The 24,934-nt window shown below is 45.2% G+C and overlaps 1 protein-coding gene across 5 annotated transcripts in view; it reads right to left on the bottom strand.

Annotated features, from left to right (window-relative positions):
- MAPKBP1 (mitogen-activated protein kinase binding protein 1) overlaps positions 1-24,934 on the bottom strand; it is a 103,921-nt gene that overhangs the window by 8,146 nt on the left and 70,841 nt on the right. For 3 of the 5 annotated variants that reach the window (XM_055716082.1, XM_055716083.1, XM_055716084.1), the window contains 15 exons: positions 24,664-24,734; positions 24,091-24,212; positions 22,953-23,028; positions 20,293-20,404; positions 19,647-19,710; positions 16,698-16,823; positions 10,360-10,508; positions 9,604-9,653; positions 8,874-9,110; positions 7,729-7,898; positions 5,978-6,123; positions 5,321-5,491; positions 4,383-4,461; positions 2,531-2,841; positions 682-1,743 (listed from right to left, as the gene is read on the bottom strand). In XM_055716082.1, the coding sequence (XP_055572057.1) occupies positions 682-1,743; positions 2,531-2,841; positions 4,383-4,461; positions 5,321-5,491; positions 5,978-6,123; positions 7,729-7,898; positions 8,874-9,110; positions 9,604-9,653; positions 10,360-10,508; positions 16,698-16,823; positions 19,647-19,710; positions 20,293-20,404; positions 22,953-23,028; positions 24,091-24,212; positions 24,664-24,734 (2,946 nt within the window). The remainder of the gene's footprint in view (positions 1-681; positions 1,744-2,530; positions 2,842-4,382; positions 4,462-5,320; positions 5,492-5,977; positions 6,124-7,728; positions 7,899-8,873; positions 9,111-9,603; positions 9,654-10,359; positions 10,509-16,697; positions 16,824-19,646; positions 19,711-20,292; positions 20,405-22,952; positions 23,029-24,090; positions 24,213-24,663; positions 24,735-24,934) is intronic. The other 2 variants (XM_055716086.1, XM_055716087.1) reach the window with 2 other exon arrangements.

Here is a 24,934-nt window from a genome sequence, read left to right as displayed (position 1 = left end):
CAGTTTGAAGTTACCCAGTAGTTTCCATTCAGGGGAACTACCCTAAACCAGGGCCTGTAAAAGACCCAAGAGCTGTTTTCAGCAGGTAGAACAGTTTCCCACCTCGTACCTTTTTCTACAAACTAGAGATAATTCAAATATTAATCCATGTTCTTTATGCTTCAACCCAAAGGCCTGCACATACACTGCACAGCAGTTTGCAAGTGTGCTCAAAGCAGAGCGACAGCAGCACAGAGACTTTCTCGCTCTCATGGGTGGCTACGGCAAGGAACTCACCTTGGTCAAGCCTTATCTCACATGAGAAAATTGTATGCAAACCCTCTGGACCCTGCACGCTTGCACATTCACAAAATAAAGCCGGAGCTGCCTGGCGTAACTTCACTATTATCTGTGCTTGTTAGGTTCAGTGAGCACGTGTTGGCCTGCACCTTCCTCTGCTGGTCAGACACGCTCCGAGGCGGGCACAGGGGATGTGACCGACATGCTCGCCAGGATCCCAGCGCATCAGCTTTAGCATTGGCCAGAACGGGGTTTGAGCCCATATGGGTAACGTGCGACCGCGCACATGAGATTGCTGAAGTCTACAAAACACTCAGCTAAAAAGGACCTTCAGACACGAGACCCAGAGAACATGGAAATTAAAGACTGAGAAAAAGATGTCAGGTTGAAAAAGTGTCTCACCATTGAGGGGATGGCTTATGGAACGAGACAGGTGCAGACAGGACGAGACAGGCCAGAAGCTGGACGTAAAGAAATGTGATGGGATCGTGAGGCGGTTCACAAAGACAGGAGACAGAAGGGGGAAGAGAAGAGATGGGTATCCATGCACACCTGAGACCTGTGCCGAGGCAGCTATAGATGAAGGAGACCTCGGCCTGACGGGGTCTAGTGGGCACAGTCCGGGCTGGCTGTCTAGCACACAGGCGATGCCGGCGGTCCTCTCCCTGCACCTGGGCAGCGTGCCCTCGGGAGACCTTAGGTGCTGGCCCTCTGGCAGCTCCCTCAGCTTTGCATTAGTGACCCCCTGCTCATCCTGGCAACCTGTCCTTGAGACTGAACTCTCCGCTGGGCTCTCCTTAGCAAGTCCTGTTGGGATCTCTCTACCAGGAACCAGAGACCCAGCAGTTTGATTTTCCTGCTTGGAGGCTCGGACCTCAGGAAAAGAGGGTTTCTTTCTACAGGCCCCAGCAGGTGACTGCGGAGACTGTGGCTCAAGCAGGGCTTTTGTTTTGGTAGTGGGTGAGAAGGAGGCCAGCGTGGGTCTATCAGGCAATGGCTTGGGAATGTCAAGAATCAGATGTGCTCGGTTTGATGATGCCAACTTGCTGTGGAAGGACTTGGGAGATGAGCAGTTTACAACTGGCTGAAGCGCTGGCTTCACTGGAACATTTTCTTTCACTGGTAGCTTAATCTTCTCAGCATCTGCTGTGGAACTAAACTGTGTCTTCTCTGCCACTGGAGGGCTAGTCCTCCCGTCAGTCAGCATTTCGGTGGAGTAACCAAGGTACAGATTTTCCCCTACAGATATGCTCCTTGACATCTTAGCCCGGAAGCTGGTTGTGGGGTTCATGTAGGACTTTGGTTTTGCAGCCCTGACATCTTTGGCCAGCAGAGCACCAGATCCATCCATCTTCAACATACTGGCTGATAACACCCTGCAATTGTTAGGTCTGGGATCCTTCTCAACCACCAAAAGAGTCTGAGGACGCTGCTTGGCAGAGGGTATCACTCCAGGACCCTTATCTGTGAAAATTAAACAGACAAACATACCAAAAATAGACAAGAGCCTGCAGTGAATTCCAAAACCGGCAAGTAACAGAGCTGCTCTGGCCTGTTGTGCCTCAGCTCAGCCCCTGGGAGAGCTGCACAGAACCACTACTTCAGGTGAGTGTCACCAAGCCTCACAGGCTTCGTTTTTAGCCCATCCCTCGCCCTGCTCGCACACTGCTGCTTACCTGACAAGAGAGACTTGCTCTTAAAGTGTATGGCCAGAGGACCTCGGACCACCGTGACTGTTAACTGAGAGGCCGGAGGAAGAGGAAGCAGGCAAAAACTTACATATGATGTTGCAGTGATTAGGTTTATTTTTTTAAGAAACAAACTGAGTGCTTATTGATCATTCATGAGTTGATTGCTGCAAAAATGGAGTTCTTTCACACAGAGGGCATGGATACAGTCAGCTCCCTGTTGCATCCTCCATCCCTCTTTCCTCCCCACCCTGGGGAGCTTCTGTCTTGGCCTGGAGCAACCACCCACAGCAAGAGAGAATTTCTTTGCAAATAGTTCGTGTCACCCTAGGCATTGCTCCTCCCACAGCTGCCAGACAAATATCAGAGACTGATAATTAGGAGATCAACATTTGCATTACAAATTAAAAATGTCTTCCCTTGACAGGCTAAGAGTTAGAAGATATGCAAAGCACATAGCTCAGAACACAGAAAGACATAAGCTTAATTTAAAGTCTATTCAAGCTCAAATCTCCCCATTTCATTCTCAGGTTTACACTATTCATTCCAACCTGTGTCCTTACCCTCATGAACGAGGTCATGAACTGACTGGGCCTTTCTCATCACGGCATTCACAGGGCCTTCTGCAAAGGATGCGGTAACCCGTCCAGGAGCCATACCAGTTCTGCTGGCCTCCAAAGCTGATCTGCGCCTTTTCTGGATATAGACCGCCCGATTTGAATTTACACTCTCCAGGAGCTGGCTGCTCTCCAATCCATCACCAGGATGGTTGCTGCCATTTTTCAACAGGTCTGGTGTAAACTGATTGGTCTGTGTCGGTGGCTCAATGGGCTTTGAATCCAGTATTAGATTTGATGAAGAGAGTGACAATCGTCTAGACAACACGATAAAGAAATCCCAGTTAAAAAAAAAGTATGTTGCCCTGCAAAAACAGGCATAGGCATTGAGCCAGTTTCTCTGGGATAGAGAGCCCTTCCCTATCTGGATTCTTCTAACATCAAAAATGCCCTAGACTGTTACCGCTTCATTCTATGCATCCCTGGAAGCACTGGTCTTCAGGCATTTAACCGTAGGCTGCACGACCACAAATAGCATTGGGTCACTGTTTCCAGGGATCACGCTGCAAAAGGTGAAGGCAAAAGAGAAGGAAAAATTCCAGGCAGAGGGAAGACTGGGCAAAGTCAGGTCGGGTCTCTTCTCTCAGCTCATCTGACTAACAATGAAATCTTTTCAATTCTAAGACACCCTAAGAGAAAGTGATTATACTTTCCTAACATTATGAACTAGGAAAGGGGATCAGTACCTTCAAGAGGAAAGCCTAATTGCCTCTCTCTCTCTACTTCAGACAAGCACAGTGGGCTTCCTTCGGAAAGCAGGCAACTTTCAGTCTGGCATACTTGAAAAGCTGAACACATTAAAAGCCCAGAGGTTTTCATAACCTAACACTACCTTTCTTGTTACATATCTTTAGATCACCAGTGAATTCCTTCCCTCACCACTGTAGCTCTCTCTCTAGAAGCTTACACAATAGCTAACCACTGGCTTTCCTCCCAAACATACAGCCCCAATGAGAAACAGACTAAGAGGCACTCCTGACAGCAGCTGAATACAGCGATGACAAAAAAATTTCCCTAACATGGTATTTAGACACAGCTGGTGAACCATAGAAGATGCACTCAAATCTGCTCAGTCCTGTACAATGAAAATTAATTTGAGCTGAGATTTCAGGTTGTCATTTTAGAGAAATACAGGAGTCTCTCCGTTTTAAAAATTTATGAACCTAAATTGATGCAAGTATTTACCCCATTTTTTCTTCCTTTTTTTTCTTTGTTTGGTTTTTTTGGATTTTTTTTTAAACAAGGGAAACAGCTTGGAGAGGCCTTTTCATCAGGTGCTTTAGGGTTAAAGGTTTTCTGGAAGAATAGTATCTCCATGGGGCTTTGCATGAGCACCCTGTGAAGGTATGGGACTCAGAAAAAAAGCTGAGTAAGAAAGGGCTGTAAAACAAAGGGAAAGTTGGCAAGCCTACTTTCATTGTCCAAGCTGAATGAAATGCAAAAGAATAAACAGAGCATAAACAGTGAAAAGTAAATTAGGTGATTCGCGATTCCTCCAACTTAATCAATCAAAGCATTAATCATTAAACAATTAAGCACATTGTTGGGAGAGAAAAAAGAACAAAACAACAGTGTTGCTTTAGGAAGAAACACAACAGCTGAAGTGACATGGGGTGGCATACGCAAATCACGAGGGTCTGCAGCCAGCCTGCCAGGCGCTCTGCTAACATTTCGCTGTGCCTAGGCACACCAAGGGCAGAAGTCTGCTCAACTGTTTTGATCCAGGGCCTAGCACGACACCTACTCACGCCAGTAAAAAGAGACAAGACAGAAACAGTGAAAATAAGCAGAGTCATACCTGAGAGCCGGGGACTGGGAAAGAAAGCGAGAGGAAATGCTGAGGTTTTCAGTTCTTTCCAGATTCCTACATGAGCCACCTAAAATTTTGGTCAAAGGGAAGAGAAAAAGGGAGTTACAGAACAAACATTCTGACACGTGCATTTACTTATCACAGACTATCAAATGTTCCCCCATATCCACGGGGATTTTTCTGAGTTCAAACCACAGAGAATCAAAAAATTTCACTGCCTTTGCCTTTTCTGTCCTACTTAGGTTACTCTGCCTTAAACTGCTACTCTCCCTAAGGGTACGCCTCCTCCTTTTTTGCTTCCCTTTGTGTCCTATCCTGCCTGTAGGACTGTGAGGCACAGGCATCAAGCAGAAAACAAACCAAACAAAGGCGGGGAGGGGGAAAGAAAACCAGACAACTCACATAGATAATGCTGCCTGCAACCACTATCAATTCTAAAAAGATACGCTTTGTTCTGGAGTTGGTCGATAAAAGACTAACCAGCTCCTTTGCCACTCTGATGTCTCCTCTTATTCTCTCCCTCCACCCAGCATTTCAGCCTTTTCTTTTGTGGCACTTGCTATGCCTTAATACACCACTAGAGGCCACCACATGTCACCTACGGGGGTGGGGGTGGGGGATGAACACAGCTAAAACCTTCACGTGCAACAGGAAAAACTAGTCCCCGCACAAGAGAAGAGGATTCCAGGGCCAACACTTAACCCTGGCTGACCCAGACCCCAGCCTCACCTGCACAAACTTACACAGACCGATGGAGATGAACAGACGTCGCTCTTCAAGCCTCTCTACATTGGGTCCCCATTTTTGCCCCCTTGTACACCCCCCTCCACAAAAGCCTAGCAGAACTTGTAGCCTGGTTTGATTTATACATGGGACAAACCTGGAGTGACCTCCCAACGTCCCCCCCACCAAGCAGAACGCCATACCTCTCCCATCCGTGCTGCCCAGGGTCCCAAAATGCTGCTTGAGGAAGTTTTCCTGATCGGGTATCTGGGGGATTTCTCCCTCTGGCATGCTAGTGCCCACGTCCTCCTCTCCTTCCTCTCCCTCCAGGTCCGAGATGCCATCCGCACTTAGGGGCTCAGTGCTTTCAGAATCTGGGGAGGGGCGGGGTGGTAAAAAAAAAATGCTGTAATAGCATAATCATGGTAACATTAGCCAGGTTACAAAAAATATTCAGCAAAGATGCTAAGTGGACCCAGAAAGTTAAAGCGAAAGTCAGCATTCACTGTAATTCTCTGATCTACCATATCCCCCAAACAGCATAGCCCATGGGATTATCAATACTAACTCTGCCTCCTTACCTAGCAAGGGAAAAGAAAGCCAAAGGTGCACAAGGAAAGCACACATTAACCAATTCCTGCCTTGACAGTGGCTTCACTGAAGTGCCTGTTAAAACGTGCCCAAATCTTTACAGCAATACCAGCAAAACTAACAGGAGAGTGACCTCATTTCAGCTCATGAAAAGCATCAGGTCCTAGAGATCAGGAGAGCAACTCATCAACATGGCACACAACGAGCCCAGCTGGTTTCTGCACTGTTCCACATCACACAAATACATTTATAACGTCTTTGCATCTTACCTTCGTTCGGATGGTCTGGGCTGGACAGACGACTGCTGCTGTAATCTACAGAGCAGGCGCTGTCAGGACTGTGTTTGTCTGGGCATCCATTACCGTGATAACCTCTACTTAGCTTCCCGTGGGGCAATGCTTTTACCTGGAACTCACTACGAGAGAGACAGGAAAGATACAGCACTAGAAGTGATACTTGTTTTACATGTAAAGCAGCACAGTCTTTACCTGTGTTAGCAACACCTTTGATTACAAAAGTAAGGCTTTAAAAAGAAGTTGATTTCTCTCATCATTATGCACTATATTTTTTGCATTTCATTAAGCTTGGACAGTGAAGTCTCAAGGGGACTGTCAGACTTCCAGGGCACTGCCGGTTTCCCATGATTTTCAGGCACTAGCACAGCACCGCCCTGGCCTGATTTCCAGCACAGGTGAGGAACACATGTAAAGGTCTACACCGTGAAAAAGGGACTAAAACCAGGCTTGTACCTGCATGATAGAAACTCCAGTTTGCCATAGATTTGAGCCCTAATATACTATTTTTTCCATGTTTATGCCCGGCTGCTTTGGGCAACTTCTGTGTTGCAAAACAGAGAAGATTCTGGGTTTGAACAAGACTAATTAACTGAAGAATGTCTACAAAAGTTCAATATTGTAGGACAGGGCTCCTGATGACTGTTGTGATTTCACGAGTTTTATTTTGCCAAATGACACCAGCACCGTTCTTTTGCCTGATGCCTGAGGACTTCAGTTTTCCACTTTAAGAAATACTTTGCTTTCAGATGTGCTCCAATGCAAGGTGGGGTGCAGAAGTCACTCAAGAGAACTGAATGCCCATTACCCCTGGCAGCATGTAAACTCTGTATACATTGAGATGCCTCCAGTCTATATCCACCATCACCGGGGGGGCTCCCTTTCTTACATCATGGAGCAGCACGTGGGTCTGCTCTGTCCAAATGTATCACAATAAAATTAAAATTGTAAATAAAAAGAAACTGGGAGAAACCTAGTAGCTTCAACTGCAAAATCTTGGCATGCACTCTTACATAACAGCCTGTCTAAAGCTATCAGCCCACTCTTTGTGACAGAGCAGGAGGAGACAGAGGAAATTAAACAGCTCTTAGTTAAGAAGGGAAGGGAAGGGAAGAAAAAAAAATTCAGGGAAGGAAAAGAACTGGAGCATAGAATGAAATGGGAAAATTAAGTGAGGGTAAAACTAAACCAGAAGAAACAGCACAGGAAGAAAAAAAGGTCTCCGCTGTCTCCAGTGTTCTTTTCAATTTCATCTATCTCATGGCAAGCCATTCTATTTCCCACAAAAGGGTCATCACATATTACATTTGTTAAATTCTTGCCCAATTACGTTTGAAAGTGTCATAAATAATAGCGTCCTGTCATTTCTCCTGGGCAGACATTTCACTGCCACATACACATCACTGTTGGGTGGGTTTCCAGCTTCCAATTTTTCCCTTGCTTATTTCAACCCAGACAAGGGAGAAAGCAAAAAGGCTGCTCCGAAGTTGTTTATTCCACAAAAATAAAAGCTTGGAGGAGGCTGCTAATGTGCAGTTTCCTCAGAGGAAAGGTTATTTTAATGGTGCCTTCAGATTCCTTTAGCATCAGGCTGGCACAAAACTCTCAACTAAGCATGCCTGCCATCAATCAGACAGTACATCAACTCATTCAAGTTACCACATAAGCTCCAAGCAAACTAAACCAGAAACATCTAAGCCATGCACAGCAGAGAGCTTATTTTTAACCTGCTAGGGTCTGTGGGATGGATTTCATCTTGCTCAGCGTAGATTACACATTCCTCACTCTCAGAAGGTTCCAGCTCCTGAGAGAAAATCCCGTCTTCACAAGAGACAAGCCGAATGACTTGGGGTCGCAAACAAGACCGGTTATCTTGGGGAGGTATTGAGCTGCTAACCTGGTTTAAAAAGAGAGAAAACCAGATATTATCGGCATTTTTCCTGAAGTCAGCAAGTGCTGTGCAGAGCTAGAAAGTATGCATTACAACACAGAGTAGGAATAGATATCTGAGATCAGAGCACACAGCACTCCTATGTCTTTCCTGTTCCTTATTCACTAAATTTGACAGACTACTGCTGTAGTTTCCCGTTTGCAGTCCCTGAAAATTCTCCAGTAAAGTACTGGGCTCCCTATCCCTGTCTGGCCAGACATCAGTAGTATAATCCACGTGGCAGCAGGTCCTTCCATTACCTTTTAAACTGGTCAAACATTATTCAGAGAAGTCTGCAAGCCACAGCTGAGAAACACTGAATTTACTGCACACAACAAGCCCAATCTTCTTTTCAGTCATGCAGTTATTTTACATACATACACACACACATATATATATATATAAAGGAAGGAAAAATTCTAATGCAGTTAGGCACCAGGACAGACTGCTACCAGAATGAGCTTTCTGTGGGATGAGTGCACATTACTTGCTGTGACTCACCAATACAAAGATTAAAGAGAACTTAATCATCTAACACAGCCCACAACTAAGGGCATCATGTGAGCCACATGTCAGTTGCTACTGGAGTCAAGAAACTGCACCCCAGTGGAGTGAGCTAACAGGTAATCACGTACACATCTGAGCTCAGCTTCGTTTTGCCATAAATAATCAATGAGCTAAAAGAAAACACAAGGTCTTGCCTGTCATTAGAAAGAAACCTTGATTCCACCTGGGCTCTGCTATAAGATGGCAGCGTCACACATTGCAGGAGGACTAACTGCAGAAGAGTTATCTAAAGAAGTTTCTCAGAAGGCAATTAGAGCCATCTTTAATGATATTAAGAACGGCATCAGGTAGTCATAAATGGAGGTAATCATAAATAGAGGCGGGACAGATGCGCTCAAGAGTAGATTCACCTCCTCAGAACAGTACTGCCCTTACTTTGTTGATGTGCACAGGAAGATCTGCCTGCTCTTCTCTGTCATCCCCATTGCTGTTCTGAGACAGGGAGTCTCGACTCGGGGAACGGGAAACAGAGAAAGACTCCAGCTGACGCAAGTCAAGCATGGACTTCACAGTCATCTCTATGTTGCTGGTTGGCTGGGACCAGCGCCCACGCTGCCGGGGCATCTTGCTCGCTGGTGCCTCTGAGTGCTGCATTGCTGCTATCTCTTTAGCCTGAGGGAAATTGAAAGAAAGAAGGTCTTAGGGACTGAGTTCTGCTGATGGAAAAACAGGAGAGAAAACACAAGACCCACAGAAAAATGCAATTATGTTCATCTCTATAAAAGCCTGTGAGACAGCTTAAAATTCCTCCCTTAACCATAAAGCATTGAGAAAATGTGATACTTTTGTTGCTGCTTCTTGCATAACTGAACATTTAAATGCCTCACTCGGATCCAAGTATATGATCAGCTTCAGAACCACAGAAATGAAGGGGCCAAAGCACAACAACTAATAGAAAGATACCAATGTAAAAATCCCAAGTGAAACTGCCTCTTAAACTAGGTTCCGTTTTACCATCCTCAAGTTGCTCTTCACAGAGAAGCTTCTCAGTTTCCCACCGCACCCTTCATTCACACCAGTGCAAATTAAGTTTTTAACCTCCACAGAAATTTCTTTTCCAGTTTCCCTATGACAAGAAATACAATTTAAAGGTTTAGCAACTCACCCTCCTCATTTCCCAATGGGAAAGGCTTCTTGAGAGGGTAAGGTCTGGGTCTGGAAATGTAAAAAGATATGTACCTAGTTGACATCCTTGGCCAGCAGTCCAGCTTTTTAAAGACCCCTTACCTCATCTTTCCTCAAAGGCAGCATTCCTACACCTTCTGAACCAGCAGACCACCATCAACACATGCTTTCCCATAGACTACCTAATGCTTGTATCAAAATTTTAATGGAGACATACTGTTTTATGTAAGATTTTCCCTAACTCAGCTGACCCACTGCAGGACATTTGCTGCAGCGCAGTCGCCCACCAAAGGCTTGAGAAAAAACCCTGCTCTAATACACTGCAGCATCTGTGGTAAAAGTACCTCAAATTAGTAACGGTAATCTCTACCATACGTTCTGTCAGACATCTCTAGAATCCCCTGTGAGATCTCTTTTGGCTTCTGTGGATTCCTAATAGCTTGTAGACCCAAGCCCAGGACACTAATTCAAAATTTGTTTGGCCAGCTGGAACCAGCAAGAAACTTGGGAATTTAACAGTAATTTCTGATCAGAGAACTCTGAAACGCTCCCCTCTTCAGACTCAGGAATGGGCAACTCCACATTACGCACTGGTGTCGATCCATCAGTCTCTGTTGCGGTCCTTCTCTTTCTGCCCATATCTTGCTATCCCTAAGCCAGTGTCTCTCATCTTCTTCCCACTTTTCAGGCCATTTTTCTCCATCTCTGCCCATACCCCTCTCCCATTTGTTTGTACCTGAGTCTCTCTCAGTGTTGCAGTCAGACTGAATATGGAAAGACTGCAGCCCACGTAACTCATCTTCATCATTCCCTTCATCTTCACCATCCTTGTCACTGTCCGATGAGAGTGCAGGCACAGAGGACAGGGCAGAGATGGACTCGTGCCTGGGAGGTAGGAATCAGAAGGAGTATTATGGTCTGTCTCAAGAACGGCACACCATTTTGATCCTTACGCCAGACAGTTCTCCACCTTATCCCCACCCACACTCAGCAGGCTGCCTCAGCTCCCCCCCGCAGCCCTCCCCCCAGCATAAACCCACCGCGGAAACAGGGCAAGCCAAGCCCCGCACCCAGGCGTGTGGAGCCTGCCGCAGCAACGGCCTCGCACAGGTGCAGGGACGACAGAAACCAGAACAAAAGTAAACGGGTCTGAGAAACTCAAGTGGAGTGAAACTTGGCCTTGCATTTCAGACCCCGCCAACTGATAAGGTCAAGATGGCAGAGTGTATTTGAGAGGCAAATATTTTCCCCACCCTTAAGCATTTCCTCTCTGGAAAAGTTTTACACATCAAAACCACCACAGAGATACTCCCCGTTTGACAGCAATCGGGTATATGGCAAATTACCACATAAGAGGCAGGTTTGTACCACGGGCTGCACCGGGCAGAACCTGCAGCTGCAGCCCACGCGCTCTAGGAGCATCCTGCTGCCCTTTTTAGCCTTCAGGCACCAGAAATAATGTGAAACACGCTTGGGGCAGGTCTTTAATCAAAGCCTATCACACAAGTGTTCCCACACAGAGCTCAGAGGCACTCCCAGCATAGAATTCCCCAGCACCAATCGAGGAGCTTACCAACACCAAGCTCTGTCTGTCTTCCCTCCTCTTGCTCTTCCCCACCCTCCCCTCACCCCTTCAGCCAACAGAACCAAATCAACTAACCCACTCTGGACGGTAATTGAACAAATAAAGAATCCCTAACAAGTAAATCCGAGCAGCACCCACTCCATGGCCTTGAGCTAGAGTGCCAAACTCATCATTAGTGACATTTATAGGTGTCACTGGTGGGTGTTGAGTGCCAAGCATTATTCATGAATTGAAAATAGCTCATCCACCAAGTACAGAGCGGCCTGGCAACAGAGCAGCTTCTGCTGCAGCTGACAGACAGCAGGCAGCATGCAGACACGGTGAGCAGTAGTTACAGTGGTTTCCCATGTAGTGGCAGAACATTAACTTCCATTTTATCAGGAGTGGCTGAGCCACAACTACCCAACCCTTTCAGATGAGCTTTGAGGTGTTCTGGAAAAAAGAAGGGTGGAACTGACTATAGCCTGCCGAGCCCTCCGGTGAAACGGCTCCATGCTGGCTGTCCTCATCTACTTCTGACATTTGAGTTTGTCAGTCTCTTCAGCTTCTCTGCTGTCTCTTTGGGTGTCCATACTGCCATTCTCAGGTTCTTGTGTCTAAGCAGGGGAATCCCAACAAAGTTCAAGCACCAGAGCACGTTTGAGGTGATGCCTGTTCCATGCTATGAGGTATACTACATTTATATACAGCAGGCAATGTTAACTTCGTATCAGTAACTTTGACAGCATACTTCTGCTTGTAGCCATCACGGTGGCTGGAGGAGCTTATTGAGGAAGAAGGGTTGGATTGTTATAGACATTTCAACATCTAACTGGTTGAACACCTCACTATGATGAGGTGATACAGCAAGGCAAGGCTATATGTTTGCTGAACGCTGCACGTACTGTCTTCGGTGTAAATGGAGAGAGGTTGGCTTCTACCAATGTGTTTGTGCTACAAATAGAAAGATGGCCCCTGTCCATCAGACGGTGACTGACAAAGTTAGTAAGTGGAGAAAAAGTATGCTCTGACATCCTCAAAGGAGCTGAGTAAGAGAATGCAAAACATGTTTTGGAATTTGGATGGGCTTCCTTCATACCTCACAGGAAGTGCCAAACAAATTATGAAGTCACATGTGTTTGAAACAAACATAAGGTTGTCTTGCATTACCGCAGCAAAAATATCACGCCCCCTTTCCACATCCTCCTCTTCACAACTCGAATATCCTTTTCCAACTCAGTCCTGTGACTTGAAGGGAGATACCTGAATGGGGTTTTCAAAAGAATCTTAGGCCCACTGACTTGAAACCGAGATACTCCTGAAAACAAAACCTAGGTTCACAAGGTCTTGTGTGTTTTGCTTGCCCAAGCCAGCCCCTCAGCTTGGACCTAGCTACTTTCTCCTTTCGTTCCCTGCCTTCCCCTGTGTGCTCTGGATTTTCTTCTAAGCCACTCTGTTGCACACATCTCCTCAACACTCTTCCTTAGTTCTTGTTCATGCTTAGATGGCAGTCAGAGTAAGGTAGGGTGAGGTTGCAAGCCCAGCAGCTGCTTCCAAAGAAGCACCACATGAGAGCATTTTGAAAGTGAAGGAGTAAGACTTCTGGGTTTTGCCAATTTCGGGCTGAGAGCAGGTTCAGCCAAACCCCAGCAAAGCATCATTATACCCGAACAAGCGTTTCTGAGCAGTTATTCCAGAGTAGCATGTACAGACATGTCCAATTCTCATGATACATGTGACTCAGAGCAAGGATTTTAACTGTCCTCGCTCTTGTCTTCTTCCTTTGCTGAGGGACTATCCCATCCTAGTACTACGTCTGGATCTTTTTCTGTACAGACGGGCAGAGTCAGTTGCAGCTCCCGGTTTCTGAAGGGTCTGCCAGGACACAGTCAACAGCAGGGAAGGACCTTCAGTTAGAAAGTCTCCAGGACACGTATGTAGACTTAAAAGTGCCACGTCTTTATGGAGTTCTAGTATTAAGACATCTGATATTAGGTACTCTATTCTTTTGCATGCCCTGAATTCAACTCTTCTTTCTTTTCTTAAAACAAAACAACACAAACAAGAATGGCAACTATCCATTTAAAGAGGTATTCATTTAAAGAGCATTCCCACTCTGATCTTGTGCTACTTAAACCCTCAGCTCTAGGGCTGTATTTGTCAAACTGCAACATCCTGTGTGGTAGGGATCACTAGCAAATTGCCCCCCTCGCCCTGCACAAATGACTAAGGGTTTTAAAAAGAAAGTTATCCTGCTTTTCCCCACAGAAAGATCACAGCGTTGCTGACTTCAGAGTTTTCCAGGTGTTACAATTGCGGCAGTTCAGCACAGACTCGGACACCACTTCTGATCTGGCATCAAAAGCCTAGCCCATTCTGAGCCCTGGAAGGCACACAGCTTTCCTGGACTGGACCAAAGCCTGACCGAGAATTTGATAAGGAGTATTTCTTTCCAAATATATCTGACAGCACACAGTACTTCTTCAGCATACATATATAAGTTTTAGCCAATTTAATTTGGATAACATTTCTATATCCTGCTATTTACACTAGAGTTTCAATGAAAGTCACAGAAAGGGTGATTTTTAAAATTAAAACACAAAAATGTAAATGCTCAGCCAGAACACAAGTATAAGCCCTGCAAACATTCCACAGCAAAATCAGTTTAGAACTTCCCTTCCAAAAATTTGAGACAAGCTTTTCCAAACCACAAATGCATACTTGGATCAAAATCAAAACCCCATTAAAAGGCCTTTACATGGTTCTTTCTCTGAAAATATAAATGCCTCAAAATCAAAACGTACCAGCAGTATCAGCTGGGTACAAGTTCTGTTCCCCCGAACAGTCAAGGCTCCTTATGTTCAGCAGACAGGAGAAAAGCACACATCTGCAGTTACCACAACCAGAACTGAAAGGCTCTCAGGGGCACTATGGAGAACGATGGGTGATACTGGTCAGATGAGTTCCAAAATGATCCCATAAAGGTGAGTCAGCAAAATCCTTCAGAGGAGAAACTTTAGACTCCCTGGAAGTTTTTGGTGGGACGAGGACAGAGCTAGGACTCTTCAGTTGGGGGAAAAGGTTATGATAAAGGTTTACAAAACCGTGGGGACTGCAGACAGCTGGATGCAGAACAATAGTTCACCAAAGCTCACAATATTCAGAAGCAAGGAGCTTTCAAACCACACTCCTGCTAGTTTTGTTAACAGAGACAAAAAAAAAGTCCTTCTTTCCATAGCAGTGAACTCCAGGAACCTGCCACCAAAGGAGGTTGCAGAGGCAGACAATATTATGAAGTTCAAAAAGAATTTATACAAATTCAGTGGAGAATGGGTCCACAACCAAATACTAAAAGGCAGAGGTAGAGATGTACCTCTTAACATCCACGATGTAACAACGTGCATGAAACAAACGGACCCCAAAGGCTCATATAGCAAGGCTCACAGTTGCCTCACTAAACAGCATCTCCCATTGCCACTGTCACAGGCAGAATATTGGGCTTCATGGAGCACTGGTACGACCCAGCAAGGCATCTCCTGTGTGCTCCAGATGTTATTCACCCAGGCCAATCCCTGCCCTGCCAGACACAGCCGGATAGGGACAGCACCGTTGTGAACTGGAAATCTTAAGCTCCCCACTGCCACCTCTGCTCAGTTTTGCTCCCCCAATATTACTGTGATTATTCATCCTGTCAGTTCATAACATGGAACTAGCAGAATGCGTTACTTTCTGCACCAAACCCTAGCAATACTGTTTCAGAGAAAATCTAGCAGAACAAATGACATATCACCAGGCAGGGAGCTTTCTTATACTACTGTGAGTCCTGAAACAAGGTGCAACCCAACTCTCCACCGCAGCCTACACAGACAGACTTTGAAAACACAACCAGAACAGGTACAGGGCATCTAGAAAACCCATCTTAATCAAGTTCATTAGTTTTCCTTCTCCCACCTCAGTAATGCTGGTCCAAAAGGCTCTTCCTCCATCTTCAGTCCCAATCCAAAATGCTCAGGAGTTATGTCTTTGCTGATCTCCAGTGACCACAGTGGCCGATCAAAACTGAAAACAAGCTTTCAAAGCTAACCAAACAAGTAGATTCCAGGCTTGCAAAGAGGTTACCAAACAAGTTTAATAAAGTTCTGGGCTTGGCGTGGCACTAACACCGCCCTTCAGCAAGCGTCTGTGACGGAAACAAGTATCACCTAATGTGGAAGAGGACTGGGGTTATCTGTCACAGGCTGCGCCTCGGTAGGGTAAGGCTGCAGCTGCTGGAATAATGGAGAGTCTGCTATAAAAAGCACATTGCTTGACAGCTCCAGAATTTTAGCTAGAAAAAAGGCTTCCTGGGTTCTCCCAGCATCGTTGCCGAAAGCACTTATTAGACAAGACTTGTCGGAAGAACGAGCAGATCGAGACGTTCTCAAATGGAGCTATGCAGACAGGCTTGTTTCAACATCACTTGCTACCAAGCGAGTGGGAAGGTCCTTGCAATACCACAACAACCAATGTGGTAAATCCTCCAACACTTCAGCACTTTTATATCCAGAACTCAAATCTGTAATCATTTGGAGGAAACTTGCGGGACACAGTACCAAAACCCCGTGTTTATCCTTCCCTCCTTACTTTTATCCCATATCAGCTCGGTCAGGACTCCCTCCTGCATTGCTTATGGTTGATTTAGTCTTAGCTGTTTACTAACTACGGAGAAACCAAATACATTACACTAATAATCCATAATCCCCTATCAGTCTCGTTCTGTTTAAAGCCATGGTCTGTGTTTAAGCACCACTTTTAAAGAAAGGTCAGCAGATAAATTTAGATCTATTCAGCTTGTAGGCTGCGGTAGTTTGTTTTTAGATACGTTGTGTACCCAGCAAAAAATGATAATATGATTAGCTGCCACAAACTTTTCCCATGAAAATTCTTTTTATATTTATTATTTATATTAATTGTTTTTAGGTGACCTTTATCAAAGCCTCTGGAAAATAGTTAATAAAGAAACAGCACAACTGTAAGGACTCTTTCAGAATGACAATCAACATCGCAAACTCGTACAGCTCACAGGTATACTTCAGTACTGACACTGCAGAAAACGGCCTTTAAATTGCATTCAGCCAAGACCCAGAGAACTTGTATTCATGAAGGAGCAAGGCTTCTCTTCTGGGATGCTGTGCACCAGTCTCAGTACTGCTAGGTAAACTGCTTATTGAATTTTCTGACCACATCATTAAAATAAATTAAGACACAAGGGGCATTGCAGACACATTGCCCTCAGTGAAGCAACACTAAGTCAGTCTGTCGGGAAGATCACAGTCAGGTTTCTACATCCAAAGAAGGCGGGGGAGGGCACAAAACCCCAAAACCCACAGCAAATCCAACAGAAGAGTGAGAGAGCTTTTGGAAGATGCTATCAGTGAAGACAGTGAAACTTTTGTCGAAAATCCCAGTGCCAAGCTTCCCATATTAAACCCTAAAAAGCGAGCCACTTCTTTTCAGTCTACTCTGCTTACCTCATGAGTCCAGCCGTCTTGTGCGGGGAAGACTTCTCTGCCTGCTTCCCTCTCTGCTTCATGTCAGACAGTCGCTGCCGCATGTTGATGGTCATCTCCGAGCTGAGACGCCAGATGAAGATACAGCTGTAAGAGGGAAAGGTGAGGCTAGGGTCAAGTCTCAGTTTGGTTTATTGACATTATCAATTCCCACTGCAGAGGCAAACAAGAGCCCTTCTGTCTGTTGGTGGGGAGAGACACACACAGGAACAGCTTCACAGAAACTCAATCCCATCACAAGCCTCATGGCAAAAGGGTAAAACCTACTGTGGGCGAGAGCAACGGCAGAGAGATTTGCACAGACTGCTCTGTGATCCTACACCTTTATCTGACTATCTGACCAGCTGCTGCGGGAAGTGCCGTAACAGCCCCTCTAACAGCCCCACGGCGGTCGGCAGGGCACGCGGCGCCCACAGATGCCCTCTGCATCCTCAAGCGGTGGCCAAGCTGCAGCCTCTGACTGCAACTGCCCCCAGGGGCAAGGCCCTCCTAACGCCCACCATGGAGCTTCTCCAGCGCTCCCAGTATTTTACTTGGACTCTCTCAGGGAAGCTTTTAAGGAATTCGATTGAGTTTGGTCAATGGATTCAAAAGCATTGGACAGAGGGAAACATACAGTGCGATCTCATTGCTCTCATTTTCTTCAGAAATCTGGCTAAAAAATTTTTTTAAAAATCCTTATCATGTTAGAGAATACTGTATCTCACCTTCAGCTACTAGAAAATAAAGTGACCAGTATTTTCTCTGAATTTTAACCTCAGTGCTAATTCTTTCCATCTCATGCATCTTTCCTGTCTAGCTGGGTATATTTACGCCAATGTTGACACAGAGGTGGTGCTTTTGTTATCACTTATAAAATCCTACACCCTACCTAGGAACCCAAAGAGGATTTAATCCGGTTCTTCAAGACCCATCAGTGCCACCATACTCATGGGTACTCCAATTCACAGCGGAGTTTTCAGTGAGGGGCTTTCCCCTCTTCCTTGCTAGCCTGTGAAAGTTAACATGCTCTGCCATTTTGAACAAGGGCTATGAATTTTGGTCTCCCTGACCTGGAGCAAATGCCAAAAGCACCAGGATCCTGAATGCCTGATCTTCTCAGTTTTCTTCCCTCTCATGAGAGGACACTTCAAAAGATTTTTATTTCCATATCACACAAAAAGAAAACCAAAATCCCGCTTATGCAGTCTGCGGAGATTTTAATGAAAATCTAAAAATTCCCTTCTTGCCCCCAGCACCACTGTCTTTGTGACAAAGCTCTGGAGTGTCACTCCAGCTCCTGAAGTCACACACAGATGCTGCCCATCAGCAGCGAACATGCTGTCATCCTCCTGCCTCAGCTTCCCAGCCAGCTGCCTCCCCTCAAGCAGCAGCTCTCTCCAGCTTAACTGCAACTGAGAAAATACTGAAAAGCAGGAAACAAAGTTCAGAAAGCAAATCTGGCTTGTTCACTTATCCCGCCCTCACAGCTACAAAGCCTAGAGATAAGCAGCAAACAGCCCGAACTTGTCAATACATCAGCATCCAATGCAGAGCTCTACAGAAGCACTCTCCCACCTACCCCTTTTGCTGCCTTTTTTTTTTCTCCCCTTGCAATACTTTTCTCTCATGGGTGTCCCATTCCTTGTGCCCTTCCTCACTCCCGTTTTTCTTTCTATTCTCAGCTTAATTCTTTGCACATGCTGCTGTGTGTGAACAGACTATTTCCCCCGTTCCCCTTTGAAAAACATGCTTTCTCATCTCCTTATGGCAAAGTTCTTCACAAATCCTTTCCTCATTTCTCACCCATCTCCTCCACACCCTCAGTGAAGAAAATGACCCTTTTGCGCCCGCCAACGAGTGAACATTGTACCAAGTTACAAGCTTCACCGGGACCTCATATCTTCCATGTTTCTGGAATTTATGAGGAATCCACAACAAAAGAACTCTCTCTTCAGAAGCTTCTCCCCTAATCTATTTACACACATGAAAGGTAAAGAAAGAGAAAAACTAGATTATTTATTTTTTACTGAAAGACATAAAAAACCCAACTGATATGATTTAAGGTGATATATTGTATTTTCTCTAACAACTCACCCTCTAAAACTCTTTTGCCAGTTCACTTGTGCTTTATTAATAGAAAAGAGAAAAAGAGAATCTGGGTTGCTCTGGCCTTCAAATCGCACTCCAGGAACCATCTTTCTCAAAGGGAAAATTTTATTCAGTTCAGCTGACTTAAGCATTCACTGATCCCAGAAGCAGTGGGTCCATTCACCTCTGCAATCATCGTATTAGGCATATAGTCTCTTTTTCCCCTTGGGCTCAGTCTAGTGATTACTTGAGCTTTTGGCCAGCTGATTTGGCTCACCGAATCAGCACAAAACTCAGCTGGGAAGGGGTGCTGAGGTAGGGACCTGAATCGGCTTATGAGGGTCAGCCCTGCAGCACAGCTGATGGCGGGGAGTGGGGAAGAGGACCACAGGGACTGGAGCAAAGAGCTGGGACAGGCCAGCCCTGCTGCTGCTAGACAGACTCACTTGCCTGGTAAAACCTCACCAACAGGAGTGCTGCAAGACAACGTTCTGGCACCACTGGCCAGAATGTCACAATCTGCCTTACATCACAGCCCTGAAGGCTAGTGAGGAAACAGGCCACCTCCCTGTCTCCTTTCCAGCAGGGAATAGCACCCATGCTCAGCAAACCACAAGGGAAGTACTTCACCCAGGCGTCTCCTTCCAGGGAAGGATAATATAAGCTTTGTGAGCTTTGCCAACAGCACATTTAGGATGCGGAAAGCTCTGAGGCTGATTTGAAATTCATAAAGCATTCCTCATTAAAAAAAGAAAATAATTCTGCCTTCCTTCAGGACACACATTAAATCCAGTGTGAAATGGCATGAGTTGATATCACAAACAAGCAAACCGCTCTTACCTGTCACCAGAAACAGAGATCAGGTGTTTGCAGTCATTACTGAATTTCATCCCAGTTACAATCTCTGTGTGGAATAAAGCACAAGAAAGAAAAAAAAAAATAAAAGAAAAAAAAAAAGGAAAACCTTCCCTGAATTATTCCAACTGACAGAAGAGATCATTAGCCAAATAGCCTATCTGTGCTCAGTAATTTGAATCCTGATTAAAGCCAACGCCATTTAACAACGAATCTAGGCTTGACGTGGAAAGGGTATACCACAGCAAAATAAGCAGGAAGACTGAAGTCTCTTTTTGCCTATAATAGAATAGCCCATGCACGGTAGGAGCTGAGGGTGTATCTAATGAAACTTAATATATGCTGAAAGAACACAGACCACCTTTTAGGCTATTGGAGAAACTGCATAAACAAATACATGGCCTGACAGGCATGCGTGTGCTTGTATTTTACAATGCAAAATGCAGTCTGAAAAAAGTTGAAATTGCAATGAAATAAGCTATTACAACTTCATCCAACTATAACCTACTGCAAAATACCCACTGGGTAAACTCTGGTGGGGAGGAACCTTCAGAAAGCTTTGACTAGTATCAGACCCTACTATATAGTCATAGCAGAAAAAAATGCATTTCCAGAAGTTTACGTGCCTTACCTGAATGTCCATACATGGTTGCAACACACTCGCCAGAATAGAAATCAAATATGGAGAGATTCTTGTCAGAACAACTGGTTGCAATATAAAGACCAGAGGGATCTGTTTGCACCTGGTTTAGGAGGCAAGAGAAGTGCAAAGATCTGGTAAGAAAGTGCCTTCAGACTGCAAGAAAGTGGTCCAGGATACCCAAGACAGTCATAGTAGTTAACAGAATAAAAAGCAAGTAGCTCCCACAGGACTCAACTGAGTACCAGGTTATCCAGCATGCCTCGACAAATCTCCAACGTGACTAAACTACTAAAATTATCTGCAACCCAATCAAAGACTAAAGGCACTTAGATCAAATGCCTTCATGACTCTGGAGGCACCATCACCAAAGGACAGGCTTATACCTCTCTCTCCTACCTCCTTTTTAACCACTGGGGTCTTCTTTTCGTCTATCTTAAGATCAAAATAAAATAACACACACACACACACCCCAAAACACACCCTCCAAAAAAAAAAGAGAGCTGACAAAGGGAGATATTAAAAGACTCAAATCTCGAAGAGAGAAACTGAAAAAGAACTCAACACTGCTGAGAAATTGTCTTTGATAACAATGCTGTCAAATCTTCAGCATTTGCAACTCCCATTTTTGGGTTGGTTGGTTTTTTGTTGGTTTTTTTTCATATGTGCCCATTTGTGGCTTTATCTTGGATCAAACATAAACCCCCCCTGAATCCCTTGCTAGGTCTATAGCAGCACTACACAGCAAATACAGCTGCTGTCACTAAATGTCCTGCTTTGTCCTTTGTAGAACTTCAAGGAACTGAGAGTGAAAGTGTCTGGGTTTTGAGGGAGATGTGTTATTTAAATAATGATAAATTTATTTGGCTATGTTTATTTTGTTGAAGTGTCTTTTGCTTCCAATGTCACTGAGTTCTACTTGTTAAATTGCAATGTATATTATGAACTCAGAAATCAGAAGATTTAAATCCCAGAGACAACCATAATCCCTTGGTTACATAATTGTCCTAAAAATGAGCAAAGCAACATTAAAAATAATTGAGACTCCCCACTTGAACCACACATGAAAAAAACCAAAACCATAAAACATATTAAAAACGAAAAATCCAGCTCACAGCAACATTTCATGGTTTGTGGTCTGCGAAAGATATAATCAAGCACCCAAGCTTACCAGTAATAAAGTGTACCATTTTCATTATTTTGACTTATAAAAAACTTTGTAGGAATTATGATGGCCAAAGAGAAAGAGAACTTACCTTTCTCTGTAAAACAGAAGAGGTGACACTGAACAAAGCTGTTTGCCTTCCTCTCTCTTTTTGCCCAGTTATTTACATCCATCAGTAACAGACTAGACTAAACTATTTCAGTTGGAAGGGACCTAAAATGATCATCTAGTCCAAGGGCCTGACCGGTTCAGGGCTGACCAGGTTGAAGCATGTTATTAAGGGCATCGTCCAAATGCCTCCTAAACGCTGACAGGCTTGGGGCATCGTCCGCCTCTCCAGGAGGCCTGTTCCAGGGCCTGACCACCCTCTCGGGAAAGAAGTGCTTCCTCATGGCCAGTCTAAACCTCCCCTGGCGCAGCTTTGATCCCTCCCCAGGCATCCTGTCCCTGGGTACCAGGGAGAGGCGCTCAGCACCTCCCTCTCCACGTCCCCTCCCCAGGAAGCTGCAGAGAGCAGCGGGGTCGTCCCTCAGCCTCCTTCTCTCCAAACCAGACAAGCCCAGAGTGCGCAGCCGCTCCTCACAGGACATGCCTTCCAGCCCTTAATAATAATACTGCCAGCCTGTGCAGCTGAACAGAAATATTTGGTTTAAAAAGTAGAAAAATTATCAGTGAAAACAAATACAATGAAGAAGCTTGTTTGGCAACTTGAGAGATATTTTGGTTGTGTCAATTGGTCTTCCCCCTTTAAAGACAAGAATGCATTTCTTCCACATCCCAACGTGCTGGCATCACTCTTAATGCTGAATCTTGAAGACACCTGGTTCACCAGGGCAAGCCCGGACCGTGGCAGAAGCAGGCATGCTCCCCTCCCCCAGGGCCAGGATGCCCTCAGCAGGTGTGAAACATGAACAGAACCTCTCTAAGCAGTACCAGGCTTGGCCAGCACTCCAACATCCAAAGAGTACAGGCTCTTCAGGGCAGAAGCTACTTATTTTCATCAACTCAAACAGTTTCACATGTATTTGCCCTCTGAAAATCACAGATTTCTCAAACACTGATCAACAGGCAACTCCACCTTAAAGACTGTAACAAAAACAGTCAAAAAAGCCACAATGAGCTCTCTGGAGCAGAAAGGAAAGTATTAAAGTGAGTGGACTAAATCCTCTCCTGACTGATACTGTTTCAGTTCTACTAGCTTCTACAGCATGGGCCTGTGCCTCACTTCAGAAACAGGACAGGCAGGGAAGTTACGTGTCAGCTTCAGCATTGACTTTTTTCCTGTTTTAGCATGACGGAACCAAATACCTTATCAGCCCCGAAGGATGGAGGGAGGAGGAAGCAGCAGCAGGATAAGGGACAAAGTACCGAGCAAGAGGGGAAAAAAATAAAATAATTTAAAAAAGTTATGTATTCAGATTTGTATTTCATTTTCTTAGCCCTGAGCTGCATTCAGAAGAGCTGGGGAAACAGGGAAACAGCCTACCTTGATGAGAGTGCCGTCTTCACCTTGGGATCCCTTGTAAAGCTTCTTCTGCTTCCCACTGCTGATGTTGAAAACCCTGAGGGGTACAACATAGGACAACATTGTTCATTTTGCCCAGGTACTGCTCTGTGTCTCTTATCACCAGGGTCCCTTCCTCTTTCTGTCCCTCATTCCACGTGAGACACGGGGACGTGGCCAAGCCACAGGAAGTGGAGAAATGATCTCTATGAACTATAACCACCGACCATTTACATGATTCAACAAACAACCCTGACAGTAACGTAGAAGCCCAAGACTGGATGACATGTTATCAAGCAGATTAACTGAATTACAATTGAGGCTTAATTCTCAAGCTGATAATTGAAAACAAGTATAGCATCACGGCACCAAAGGAGAGATCAAATGGGAAGGAGAAAACCTTGCCATGCCTTGTAATGCCTAACAGTTACGTAGTGGGCACGGCTCTTAATATGCTTCAGTCAGTCCTCCCTGCTACAAAAATACCTGTGACTCCTTCATACCGAAGGAAAGGGTTAAGAGAGCGAAACCTTTTATTTACAGTAAAATACAAAACCAAATCACATTCAGCAGTGGTATTTATGTAGGACCAAAACTCTCACCCAGATATAACAGGAGACGACACACAACTACAGAGAGTCTCCTTTGCTTTGAAGGTAGAAGTAGACAGATTCAAGAAATGGATAGAAAGGAAGCAGAGAATGGATTCCACTTGTCCAAAGACAGTCACAACTAGCTCCATTTTAAGCTCCTACAGGACCTCACAGCTTCTCACTGGACGTATCTTTGAAAGCAAAAATTACCACAGCACAGCAGTTCTTGCCCCACACATCAATGAGGTGCCAAGGCAGGCACACTTGCTCTCCCAATAGAAAGGCTGAGCTCTGCAGAGCCACCCAGGGAGAAGCCCAGAGTCCCATGGGCACTTGCATGTATCCACAGCCTTTTATCAGCGAAGGGAAAGGCAGAGTTCAACCTCACAGTGTGAGGTGTGGCCTCAGATCTGTCTGAAAATGCTGTGTCAAAGAACTTAGAGGAACAATGATGGGGATGGGTGGGGCTGCCTTAGCCAACTCATTTATAACTGTAAAAATAATTTTAAGGCAAGAAGTAAACTAACCTGATGTTACGATCCTGGCATCCAATGGCTGCGTACTTCCAGCTGGGGTCTACATCCATGTCATACAGAGTGGTCTTCCTAACAATGTGATGTGTTCGGGTAAACTGAACCCCTTCTCCTGTCTAAGCAGTGGGTAAAGACTGTGTCAAAATCAAGTAGTTAACCCATTACCAAACACTTCTAAACACGGACGAGTCTTCTCACACAGGCAGCACAAACCAGCCCTTCCCACTAACCAGGTCTGCTGGGAGCCCCTGGGACTGGAGGCACAATGAATTCCTCCCTCCAGCCCACAGTCTTACACGACTCCTCACAACAGCCCTGGCAGCAAAAGCAAAGCAGATATCCTAACGGTTCTCTGCTTTGCATCTAGCTGCAAGAGGTCAGGATGGGAGCAGCCGCACGCTTCACAGAACTGGTTCTCTGAATGTAATCTCTTGCATTGAGTCAGTGGGAGACACTGAGGCTGAAACAGCAACAAGCTCAGACAAAACTGCTATCACTCTTTAAAGTGCTTCCTTTGTGGAGAGATTATTTTTTAAAAAGCACACAAAAAAGCTTTAATAAGCTTACCTTCTGCGCAGTACGGAAGTAGATGCTCTTGTCTGCCCCACAGCTTATCATTCGCACTTTCCCATCATTGGCTGGAACAAAAAAAGCAGGAGCCGATCAGAAGATAAACACAGACGCAAGGTGCAGGAAAAGTTTCATTTATACCACTGCCCATTTATTCCAGTCCTGATTAGCTAAGACTGACTCTTGCCTAAGCAGCAGGGTGCTGCAGTGAAACACCAGCCCCTTCTCTGGGACAGCATTTGTTAATGCTCCGAGTGCACAAGGCATT

The sequence above is a fragment of the Falco cherrug genome, chromosome 7 (genome assembly GCF_023634085.1).
Source record: "Falco cherrug isolate bFalChe1 chromosome 7, bFalChe1.pri, whole genome shotgun sequence".
In the NCBI taxonomy this organism is placed as follows: Eukaryota; Metazoa; Chordata; class Aves; order Falconiformes; family Falconidae; genus Falco; species Falco cherrug.
The sequence above is the reverse complement of the archived record's forward strand: the minus strand, read 5'-3'. Positions and strand labels throughout refer to the sequence as shown.